Here is a 13,232-nt window from a genome sequence, read left to right on the forward strand (position 1 = left end):
ATCTGATACTTTGTAGATCTGGGCAGTAGTTCTTATTGTAGATAGATTTTTCTTATGAACTCGTATTTATGCTTGTACGTAATCTATAGTCTTCTTGTTTTATACTTTATCTTTCTTTGCCTTTTGTAGAAACTTAACGGATAATTTATGTTCGTAAAATTTCAAGTGTAGTTTGTTTAAAGATTAAAATTTATCGTATAATATAATTAATTAATGGTATTGTACATTCCCATTAACAGATGGAACTTATGTCCCACTAACCGAAACCACTACCACATCTGGAGGAAAAAGTGAATCTGCCACTACTATAGACATGACTACAACTAATGACCAAGTATCGCAGACTGTTTCTGAAAATAATGATTCCCCCTTTACGACTCCTAACCCAATAACTACCAATGACCAAACTACTGACACTATACCGCGTACTTCAAGCGTAATATCAACAACATCTCGCGAAATTGATACCACAAGTACCGTAACTGATAGTGGCGTTATAGATATCACAAAATCTACGACTGAAATGACAGATACTCCTGTCGATTTTACTACACTGACGTCAACAAACTTCAGTAGTTCAGATGTTTTAGAAAGTTCTAGTTTAAGTACCACAACGTTATCACAAATTGATCAAACCATTTCGAAACTCAATGAAGTAGATAGAATTAGTACCGTTAAAATAAATGAACAATCGCCGCACCCAACGGAGAGTATTGCTTTAAATACTTCATTGTATAGTACTACACCTACATCTGATATATATACTAAAACACAATCTACTGGTAGTGACGGTATGGTAACTAGTACTACTGATTCAAAACTATCTACAAAGACTGGTCATAAAATGACGGAATCAAATTTGATCTCCACAGATATTAATCATAACGTAGCTACTACGCAAATTACTACACCCTATACAAATGTAGACGACTATCAATCATCAATTGATTCTGATGTTCTTTTGCAAAGTAGTAGTACAATCCATGTGGAAAGTACTATAAAGCCTTTCACTAAAAAAACGTTGGAAACAAATAATGCAACAGCATCGGTTGAAAATAAAAACACTAAAACCCCAGAAAATCAAAGAAAACTTAATAGTAATTATACAGGAATTACCTTAATACAGGACGAACCACAAATAAATATAACTACTTCTATTTCATTTTTAAGTACAAATTCTCCTACTTCTACAACAGACAAAGGTCTAGTAATACATAATATGGAAAAGGGTTATGATGAAAATAAAACTACTCCAGTAGGGTCTAAAGCAACAAAATACCCGACTGAATTTACTCAAACCACACAAATAACTGGCGAAAATACAGGTACCGTAACCCACACAACTACTGGTTATTCATATAGCGCAACGAAATCGATGTCAACTAGCGATTCAACTGATTCGATAACAACACAGTATAACACGCAATCGGAATCTTTGAATACGATGACGACATTGCCGATGGAATTAACCCCACGATTGACATCTGCCAGCTCAACTGATATGGAAACGGTGAATCCAATTGATTTGGAAAAAACATTAGGAGGAGAAAATACAGTATTCAGAAGCACAACTTCAACAGAAATATTAATAGAGGAGTACTCGACGACTTCTGGTATTGATAGTGAAACACCAGTTCAACATTTGATTCCTGGAGAAATGACTTCTGTCCGTCCTGCCGATACAGACATACCGTATATCATTGATACTACAACGAAAACAATACAAGAACCAGACATGCTCACGGCTCCTAGTACTATAGGAGTAGTAACAAATGTTGAAGCAGTTACGAAACCTTATACAGTGACTGAATATGTAACAGATCGTTTTATCAACAACGAACCAGACCCAACAGTGACATCATTATCAGATTCTAAAGTTGATGAATCTATTACTTTACCGGCTACTTTTACTGAATCAGTTAATCTTGAAAATACATTACAAACAACATATAAAATACCAGAAAAAACAGTTATCGCAACAACTTCTAAAGAAATTATCGACATTGAGGCGAAAACTACAGTTAAAGTTCCAAATGTTGATGGTGCTACCACTACATACATACCTCGCGGAGATATGGGTACAACTGAGTCTCTAAAATACAATGATTTAACACCCGTTACTGAAGGAGGTATCGATTCATCAATGACAACAGATCAAAGGTCATTAAGTACTAATACCGTCATTAATGGAGATGATGTTACCTTACCCTCTGTAAGCGATAAGGATCCCATTACAATAGATACGATGAAACGTGAAGGTGTTGTGACTTCAGCAACTGTAACAGATATTGTCTCGTCTACTTTTGTACCAGAAATAAGAACAGATACACCTGGTACGGTCGAATATAAAGATGATATTACAACTCCTTCTTTCACAGAAGGAGGGTTATATACACTTAGTACAGTAAAATATAGAGATAATGTTAGCCCTGTAGCTGTAACAGACGAATTATTGGCTCGAACAGACTCTAATATATATGGAAAACAAACACATTCTACTGTCACAGATATCAATTTAGGAACGACAAACTCTGTTAAATACGGCGCAGATGAAATTCCAACATCTGTAACAACAGACACTGAGCTAAATAAAAAAGACACTCAAACTTTGGTAACGGATGATAGATTAGTTACTACTGAAACGATGCAATATAGCGATGGTAAAACTGCTACCGTTGTAACAAATCCTATATTAAGTACAACAGAAACGGTTAGACAAGAAGATGAAGTAACTGGTTCGCCTGTGACAAATGTGGAAGAAGTGACCCAATATCGAGACGATTTAACAACAATACGTTTCACAGATAGTAAAACAGTTACGCCGGAAATAACGAGTAGCGATAACAGTGACACAACCGCCGTTGTCACTTTTACAACAGGATTACCGAGGTATACGGACGATTTAACTAGTTTACCAGAAGTGACAGAAGGTGCATCAGTCACAAAATATGAGGAAGAAAAAGCCACTGTTCCAAATGGTGATGACGTTACTACTTCTTATATAACAGATGGTAGATCAGTTCCAACGACCACCGATAAAAATACGCGTGTAACTTCAGAGTTTGTAACAGATCAAAAGATAGCCACTACCAATACAGAAAAGTATATAGATGAATTAAGTACTGCCTCCGCTATAGACAACGGTGCCGCAACTACAGAAACTAAAAAATCGGAAAATTCAACACCCTATTCTGTGACAGACAACATACTAAGTTTTGATACAACTATATATGAACATGATTTAGCCACTAATTCTGTAACAGAGGGATCAGCAATTAAAACGCACGGAGTGGAATATGGTGATGATAAATCTGTGAAAGATGATAGGTCTAATACTATAAAAAACGTTACTAATATAACTCCAACATCGATAGCAGGTACATCATATACCACGGACGCAGTAAAATATGATGACGACGTTACTTTTACAACAAGTACTATTGAACTTGGAGATATTGTTACCACAACCTCTAAAATAGATAAGCAATATGGAGGAGTAACAGTAAAATATGATCTCGATGCAACTCCTACATCTACAGTAGGTGATAAAGCGGGTACCACACTTAGTGAGAAAGTTACAATTGTCACACCTACTTCATTAACAGATAACAAATTAGGTAGTAAAAACACCGTCACAGATGTAGATGATGATTTTGCGACTTCTGTAACAGAAGGTTTATCAATTTCCACGGATGGAAAAAAAGTTCCAACTACCACCTTGAAATATGGTGCTGGTGAAACTTCTGCGTTTGCAACAGAAGATTTATCTTCTCCTACAAATACAGAAAAATATGGTCAGGATCGAACTACCACTCCTGTTACAACCAATTATGCGGTTACCACTGAAACCGTAAAATATGGTGGTGATGTAACTGCGGGTTATGTAACAGATGGTAGATCGCCTACAACAGTTACCGATAAATATGACACATTCACGCCTACTTTCATACCAGATAGTAAAACAGTAACTATGGAGACCGAGACGGCCAAGGATGAAATCACTACCACGTATATAATTGATAGTGAAACAAATATTACAGGCACTAAGAAGTATGTTACAGACCCGACTTCGTCTCCCACAACAGACAGTAGCTTAGATAGTTCAACAGACGAAATGGTAATTGGTGACGTTGTAACAGCTTCATCTGTAACAGATGTCAAATCGGCTACAGAAGTGAACCCAATGACACCCATGTCTGTAGCAGTCGGCAGATCTAGTACTACAGAGCCTGGAAAATATAGTGATGAAATAACTACCACTCACGGAACAGATGGCAACACAATAATCAAAGTAACTGAAAAGTATGATGCTGATGTAACTCCTACATATGTAACAGATAGCAAAGAAGACAGTACAAACACTTTGATACATGGCGATGGTTCTACCTCTTTTGTAACAGAAGGTTACCTAACTACGACACACTCCGAGAAATATGGTATTACTACTTCATCTGGGACAGATGAAAGCACTCCTTTAATTACAACGAATAATTATTCTACCGATAAACCTCCTCCTCCATCTGTTTCTGTATCGAGTGATAGATCAGCCACTACAGACACCGTGCAATATGGAACAGTCACACCCACTTCTGTAAACGGCATCATTACAGATGGACTGACCGTTGTGACAGAGAGTAAACCAGTTTTAGATCCCAAGCAGTACGGTGCCGACGTAACTGCTGCATCTATAACAGACAGCAACTTAAGTAGTGCGAGCACTGCACTTTATGAAGATCATGTATCTACTTCTGTAACAAGAAGCAAACCAATTACAACAGACACAGGTAACGATGGTGCCGATTTAACACCTGCAACAGGTGGAAAGTCGATTGGTAACGATACTGGGAAATACAAACTTGACCTCTCTACCTCCACTGTAACGTATGGAAGCTCAGTTACGACAACCACCATAAAATTGGATGCCAATGTTACTCCACCTTCATTTACTGATGGTAGAATGGGTACTTCTGTCACCGAACAATTGGAAATAGTCACACAAACATCTGTGACAGATGGCAGGTCGGTTACTGGAGACACTGTAAAATATGATGATGAAGCTACTCAACCTATAACAGATAGTAACGAAAACGTTACACCAACTGTTATTACAGATAACGGGTTCGAAACTATAGGTACTGAAAAATATGGGCTCGATCTTACTACTGCCACTTACACAGTAACAGACATTAACGATAAGAAACGTGTTACTACTAGTACACCTGCAGGTGCCTCCATATCAGTTGACACCGTAAAATACGGCATAACTACAGATTCTGAGTCAGACGATAGCACAGCTTTTGCGGATAATGAACGAAAAACGACCAAGAATTATGGAACAGTCACATCCACTCTTATAACAGAAAACCCATTAGGAGCAACAAACACAGTGAAATATGACGATGATAAGTTTCCGGATTCCGTAACACAGAGTGAATCAATTACATCAGGTTCAGTGATATATGATAAGGATCTTACAAAATCTACCATTATTGCAAATATACCTACTACTAAAACAGAAACAGAAACGGAAAGTACAAATGCCGTGGAATATAGTATTGACGATACGACTACCACATCTGCAACAGATAGCAAATTAAAAGAAAATAGGACCGATACCACTGCCGCGTCTATAACGGACGATAAATCAGTAACAACAGAATCCACAAATTATAGTGTTACACACACTACTATAATAGATGGTGAATTGGCAGCCACAGGCGGTAAATATGGACTTATGTCGTCAACCTCTGCTACAGATAGTATAACTGACACAACTGTAGTTATAAATGAACAAAAACACGTTACCCCTACGTCTATAACAGGATATCTTACAACAGATGCTGAAAACTATAGTGATGATGTCAGGACCACCTCTGTAAATGACGATTCAATTGTTACAACGGTAAATGTGCAATACGTTAACGATTTACATTCCACATATGTAACAGGAAGTGAATTTCCTACGACGGATACCGACAGATACGAAAATGTTACACCCGCATCTGTAACAGATGGCATATCAGCCAGAACAGATAGCTTGAACGTAAACGACGCTAATTTAACAGGAATATACAGTAAAACAGCTACCACAGAATATTTGAAATTAACAGACGCTACTGCTCCAGTGGCTAAAACAGAACTTTTTGAATTTACATCTCCTCAATCGTTGACTTTAGATATAAATACAACAACGCCAAAATACGTGGAAACCACCAAAACAAACACTGGAGATATAAAAATGAATACTAATACGGAACAAATGACGAATAACGTTACTGAAATTCAGCGTGAAGTTACCCCGGAATCTACTGATTATCCAACACAAACTTCTTCTGCCGTTTTCGGTATAAAGGAAATGCCTGAAAAACAGTACACTAACACACAGAAACCAACAACAATTCGCATTACTTCGACTCCGGGTTTGTCAGGATTGACAAACAATCTGGGTTCTGACACAGTTACAACGATAAGCTCTAGTTCAGAATTTGTAAATACTGAGACTGTTGCTTACTCAACGGAGATTACAAACGATGTAATGCAAGGAACTTCTAACGCTCCAGAACTACGATATACTTTTTCGGAGACTTCACCAGAAACTATTTCCACTCAACATAATTATGAGGACAATATACTAAACACGTCAACATTGCCATCATTAACATCTACAGAAGATAATGTTCAAAGATCAACTTTCAATGACATTTCTTCTGACATACCTAGCGATGCTTACACTATAGAAGGCCCAGTATTCACTGAAAATCAAAGCAACTATCATACAAAGACCACTTTACAAAATATTGCTGAAAGTAGTACGGAACAAATTGCGACTTCAACTAACTCTGAAAACATGTTGACAGAAACATCTAATGCTTTTCAGTCAATAGATAGAACTTCTTCAGAATCGTCTACGGTCGCAGGTTCTGAATTAACAAGCACATATAGCTTTACTTCTGACTTGGATAGTCCCCCGACATTTATATCTACAGAATTTTCAAGAGACAAAACTGCGTTTACTAGTGAATTTGTTGATTCTACAAATGAAGAAGATTTAAATACAACCTTCACCCCTTCCTATGATTATGCTAGCACAAACTCATTTTCTAGTTATGCTGATAAGTCGATTACGACAGCAAATAAAACCACTACTTCGACGGAAAGCTTTGTAGAAAACAGTACGATTTTAGACAGTCAAAGAACAACCGAAATTGCTATAACGGCTAACGACGGCGTAGTCAATAATGATGTTTCTACTATAGAGCAAGGTGATATATTAGTGCAAAGTACAACTTCTGCCATCCAGCTAGTTACTAATGATACTACTGACGATTCAAATATATTTGAGACTACCTCTGTCAGTTCTGGATTGACAACCGGGAGTAGTTCAGATACAGATATATCTCCAACAGACCACGAAATCGTAGATATCTCAACACAGCGAGCCTCAAACACTTTCGCTGCAACTACAGACATTAGTATGTCAACGTTAGATTTTACTGCCACTGACATATCTTATGCAGACGACACTCAAGTTCCAAATAAAACTCTTCAAAGTACAACTAGAGAAAACGATAACAATATTGTGTTAACTACTGAAACAAGTAAGAATGTTCCTTCATCAAAGACACAACATACTTCTACCGGTATTAGTACCTCTACGGAAAGTTTGTCTTCTCGTAGAAAGGAAGTTGATATTTCCGCTTGGACTGACACTACTCTTATTACTGACATGACTTCTACTGAAACAACTGTACAAAGTACTGAAATAAAAATTAACATCCACTGTAAAATAAACTCACATTGCCCGACGAATAAAGCCTGTCTAAATGGAGTATGCGAGAATCCATGTGACATGATTTGGAGTGGTTGTACAAAGAAAGAATCGTGTTTAGTTGTCAACCATGCAGCTGTTTGTGTATGCGATGACACCACTGGGAACCTCTGTTCACGTAAAGGTAGGCTTATAAGGTGTTTTTAGTTAAGCTTCAATGTAGATAAATAGTTAAAGAATGTATTATGTAATAAAAAGTGTTTGCCCTCAATGTACATTTGTATTTTTGATAGCAGTACTGCAAATGGTCGTTTTATCGGACGGATGAATAGTATACTTTTTAGGACATATTATTAATAAATTCACTTTATTAATTGTACATACACTAATTATCACTTTGATTTAAGTATAACATACTAATTTTGTATCTAACGTGTAACATACTAGAACCACCCGGAACACCCAAGGTACCAGAACCTTGTCACTCTGATCGGGACTGTATAGAAACCGAAGCATGTTTTATGGGATTGTGTCAAAATCCTTGTGAGTTCGACAACGTATGTGGCATTGGAGCGAATTGCCAGCCTGTTAAACAAAGGCCAATGTGCTCGTGCCCCGCTGGACATGATGGAGACCCTGCTGTTAAATGTTCACCTAAAATATGTAAGCTCTAATACCTACTAATTGTAATTGCATTCATTCCATACTTTAACAATGAACTGACATACAAAAGTGAAACAAGGATAATTACTTTAGGTGTTGCGTAACATTTTTATAAAAAAAGAACTGTAATTTTTATAAAATGATGTTGGTTGTGGCTTTATAAATATTTGTATATAATATAAAAGTTAAATCACTATGGTCACAAAAGTTTTTTTATGACTCATGTATTGTATATTATATAAATATTTTACGTTTGCTCAGTTGGTTGCACTCGAAACGAAGACTGTCCCTTGACTGAAGCTTGTATAAATAATGCATGTCAACACCCATGTGCCATACACAATCCCTGTGCACCAAACGCGGTCTGTATAAACACAAATCATGGCTCGGACTGTAGCTGCGCGGAAGGATATCAAGGAAACGGTTACGTGGGATGTGTACCAGGTAAGACATTATCAAGGCCTTAAGAAAACATATATTTCAACTGTGAAGGTGTATATATTCTAATAAAATTATTAATTTTAGTAATACCTCCTGGTTCAGTATGTCAGTATAACGAGGATTGTCCACCGGAATTACTATGCGACCGACTAAACAGAGTCTGCATAAGTCCATGTGCCGTCAACACGTGTGGCGATAATGCTGAATGTATTCCAACAAATCACGGTATTCAATGTAAATGTTTCGCTGGATTCACTGGTAACCCGTTCCTAGAATGTTTCCAAGGTATGTTGTGTCATTATTTTCACATGCTATTTGAGTTAGTTACCTACTATTAAGCAATAAGTAATAATGTGCCTATGGTCAGAAAGAAATTCTTAGTCTGAAGTTTTCAATACATTCAGTTCTTAATTTTTGAATGTTTATAAATATACTAATATAAAAATTAATAATAATGTTTGTTTTATAGTCCAAGGATGCCGATCCGACAATGAATGTGCAAATTCGGAAGCTTGTATAAACGGAAAATGTGGCTCACCGTGCCGATGTGGAGTTAACGCTATTTGTGACGTTTTGAATCATAGAGCATCGTGCAAATGTTTACCAGGCTACACAGGAAATCCTCAACTTGGTTGTGAACCTCCAACTAATCCGTGTGTTCCAAATCCTTGTGGCACTAGTGCCTTGTGTGAAATCGACAACGGCAATCCTGTTTGTTTCTGTCCTAAAGGACTCACGGGAAATCCTTTCATGACTTGCAGTAAGTATCTAAAAACAAACATATTTTTGAGAGTTTCATAAATTGGAATTACGCTTCTTTTTTTTTTTAACAAAATTTGTATGAACTGATTTTAATTAAATTAAAATGTGGTAGGTAGCTTTTATTTAACACTAGTCGTTTTCCGCGGTTTCACCCGCGTAGTAGCCGACCTTGCGGTAATTTTTCGGTTTTCTCCTTAAAAATCATCATTGTTTTTAATATTTTCCGCTATTTTCTTACTGTCTCCACCTTCTAAGGACTGCTACGAACATTGAAAGACTAAAATAAGTCAAATCAATTCAGCCGTTCTCGAGTTTTAGCAAGACTAAGAAACAGCAAATCATTTTTATACTTTAACTAGCTGTCCCGGCGAACTACCTACCGCCTAACAGTTGTTTCTTTTTTGAATTTTTCAATATTTAAAAACCGTTTAAACCTTCCCTGAAGTGCTACGAATATTTCAAGACTAAAAGTAGTCAAATCGGTTCAGCGGTTTTCGAGTTTTAGCGAGACTAACGAACAGCAATTCATTTTTATATATAAAGAGAAGAAGAAGAAGAAGAAAAGAAGAAGAAGAAGAGATAGAAGATTATATTTTTTACATATAAGATGATGATTTATAAAAGTCCATTAATTTTGTTTGATTCCTATTGATCCTATTTTCTAATTAATTGTTGTTTTTTAATTTATTGCAGTACCTGAAGGCAACGAATGTGAGCCCAACCCATGTGGTCCTTATTCCGGGTGCAGGTTGATAGATAACAAGCCCGCTTGTTTCTGTTTACCAAACTATGAAGGAGATCCACCTCGACAGCCTTGCCGATTACCTAACAATCCATGTAATCCTTCGCCTTGTGGCCCTAACACTCAATGCACAATACAATCAAATGGATTTGCTAAATGCACTTGTTCACCAGGTTATATCGAAAGCCCTAACACAATTAGAGGTTGCGTTGAGTCACGCAATCCTTGTGAACCAAACACATGTGGTACCGGTGCTAGATGTGATCCAAATCGATCACCACCCTGTTATTGTCCAGAAAATGCGATAGGAAACCCTTACAAATCTTGTGCTACTCAAGGGTATTTACCACCTGAAGTTCTATGTCGCCCGGGGCCTTGTGGACCAAACTCTGATTGTTATGTTAGTGGCAATATGGAAATGTGCTTCTGCAAGTCTGGTTTTACTGGAGATCCTCATATTGGTTGCCAACCTCAAAGAAGCCCATGCACACCAAACCTATGTGGACCACAAGCTATCTGCCAAGTTAACTTTGATGGGCAACCATTGTGCTTGTGCCCTGAAGGAAGCATCGGTGACGCTTACGGAGTTGACGGTTGCCATTCTCGAGAATGTGAAGTTGACGATGAATGTAAATTGAATAGAGCATGTATAGGTTACGTGTGTCGTGACCCTTGCCCTGGAGCTTGTGGATTTAATGCTAAATGTCGTGTAGAATCTCACCGCCCTGTTTGTGTTTGCGATGAAGGCTTTGTTGGCAATCCTTTAATGAGTTGTTTACCACCAGGGGACCAAAAATCTAACGACAAGAAACCTTGTAGCAGAGCACAATGCGGTCTGAACGCTATTTGCAGAGATGTTGGGGACAAAGCTCTGTGTTCTTGTCCTCCTGACTTCTTAGGAGATCCAACGGTCGAATGTAAGCCTCAATGTACTATGAATTCGGATTGTTCATCAAACGAAGCATGCATCAACAAGAAATGCGTAGACCCCTGCACGTTTAACAACGTATGCGGTATCCATGCCGTATGTTTATGTTCCGATCACACAGTATCCTGCTTGTGTCCAGATGGATATATTGGCGATCCTCTAACACAATGTCTTTATCGACGTAAGTATTTTTTTAATATAATATTTATATTTGCTTACTAAAATTTTGTGCTTACTTTGAATGTTATGTTTCAGCGATAATAATTGGCTCGGACAACACAACTTCTCAGCCTTGCTCTCCTAACCCTTGTGACCCCAGCGCCCCATGTGATACTTATGGAAACCAATTTGCAATTTGCGACGCTTGCGTTGGACCAAATGCAGTCAACAACCCATCCTGCAGACCAGAATGTGTATTTAATTCAGAATGTGCGTTCAACAAGGCTTGTTTGAGAAACAAATGTGTAGATCCATGCCCAGGTTCATGTGGTGTTAATGCAATGTGCTTAGTTTACTATCACGACCCAATATGTCAATGTGCGGAAGGTTTCAATGGAAATCCTTATGAACACTGTAAACCATCAACTGGACGTAAGTATATTTAATTAGGCTGTACTGTTGTAAAATTACTTAACAGACGTAATAAAATAAATGCGTATTTTTTCAGCTGTTTTAGCGGAAACTTGTGATAACGTCCGTTGTGGTGCTAACGCAGTTTGTGAAGATTTAAATGGTGCACTTACTTGTAAATGTCTTCCAGACTTTTATGGTAACCCCTATATGTCGTGTCGTCCTCAATGTGTCGTCAACAGCGACTGTGCCCCAGAGTTGGCTTGTCTAAACAACAAATGTGAAAACCCATGCAAAGACATTTGTGGTATTGGAGCTTTATGTAAAACTGTAAACCATCACGCAGTTTGTCATTGTGAAAATGGATATACTGGGGATCCTTACGTGAGATGTCAACCTACGGTTGTTCTTTCGCCTCCTTTGTCAACGTGTGATCCTTCACCTTGCGGCCCTTACAGTCGATGCCTTGTATCAGCTTCAGGTTTTGCTGTATGCTCATGCCTACCAGGCCACCGAGGAGTAGCACCTATGTGCCAACCCGAATGTGTCAGTAACTCTGACTGTTCCCAAACGGAGACGTGCGTAAACCAAAAATGTCTAAATCCTTGCCTCGGTAGTTGTGGCCTCAATGCGGAATGTATCGTGGTAAATCATAATCCAATATGCAGCTGCAGACTTGGTCAAACGGGTGACCCATTTGTCGCTTGTGCAGATGTTATAGAACACGTACCAGTGGACTCAAATCCTTGTGTACCTTCACCATGTGGTCCTAATTCTGTTTGTGAAATAAAGTCAAACCATCCTGTCTGTTCTTGTCGTTCGAACTATGCTGGCACGCCTCCATTCTGTAGACCGGAGTGCGTTATTAGTCAGGAATGTCCATCGAACAAAGCTTGTATCAATGAAAAATGTGTGGACCCTTGTCAAGGTGCTTGTGGTAATAATGCAAGATGCAATGTGGTAAATCACACACCCCTGTGTAGCTGTTTGGAGGGCTATAGAGGAGATGCTTTTGTCGGGTGTGTAGCAGTAGCAAAGGGAGAATCACCAACACCTTGTAACCCATCGCCATGTGGAGAAAACACTATGTGCACTGTGGTCAATAATGTAGCTCGCTGCTCATGTATACCTCCCAACATTGGAAACCCGTATGCTGGAGGTTGTCGACCCGAATGTTCCATAAACTCAGACTGTCCGAACCACCTTGCTTGTTTATCGAATCACTGCCGAGATCCGTGCAGAGACTTATGTGGGGTTAATGCAGAATGTTCTGTCACCAATCATGTGCCGGTCTGCACATGTTTTAAAGGTTACGAAGGCGATCCATTTTCTTCCTGCCGTCAAAAATCTACGCCGTG

At 38.3% G+C, this 13,232-nt stretch overlaps 1 protein-coding gene across 1 annotated transcript in view; it reads left to right on the forward strand.

Annotated features, from left to right (window-relative positions):
• The window catches only part of LOC113506985, a 98,509-nt gene that overhangs the window by 33,808 nt on the left and 51,469 nt on the right, over nt 1-13,232 (forward strand). The window contains exons 27-34 of the mRNA XM_026889834.1: nt 240-7,952; nt 8,216-8,431; nt 8,693-8,875; nt 8,957-9,157; nt 9,342-9,632; nt 10,328-11,485; nt 11,560-11,895; nt 11,972-13,231. Of these exons, the coding sequence (XP_026745635.1) occupies nt 240-7,952; nt 8,216-8,431; nt 8,693-8,875; nt 8,957-9,157; nt 9,342-9,632; nt 10,328-11,485; nt 11,560-11,895; nt 11,972-13,231 (11,358 nt within the window). The remainder of the gene's footprint in view (nt 1-239; nt 7,953-8,215; nt 8,432-8,692; nt 8,876-8,956; nt 9,158-9,341; nt 9,633-10,327; nt 11,486-11,559; nt 11,896-11,971; nt 13,232) is intronic.

The sequence above is a fragment of the Trichoplusia ni genome, unplaced genomic scaffold (assembly GCF_003590095.1).
Source record: "Trichoplusia ni isolate ovarian cell line Hi5 unplaced genomic scaffold, tn1 tig00000182, whole genome shotgun sequence".
NCBI classification, from domain to species: Eukaryota; Metazoa; Arthropoda; class Insecta; order Lepidoptera; family Noctuidae; genus Trichoplusia; species Trichoplusia ni.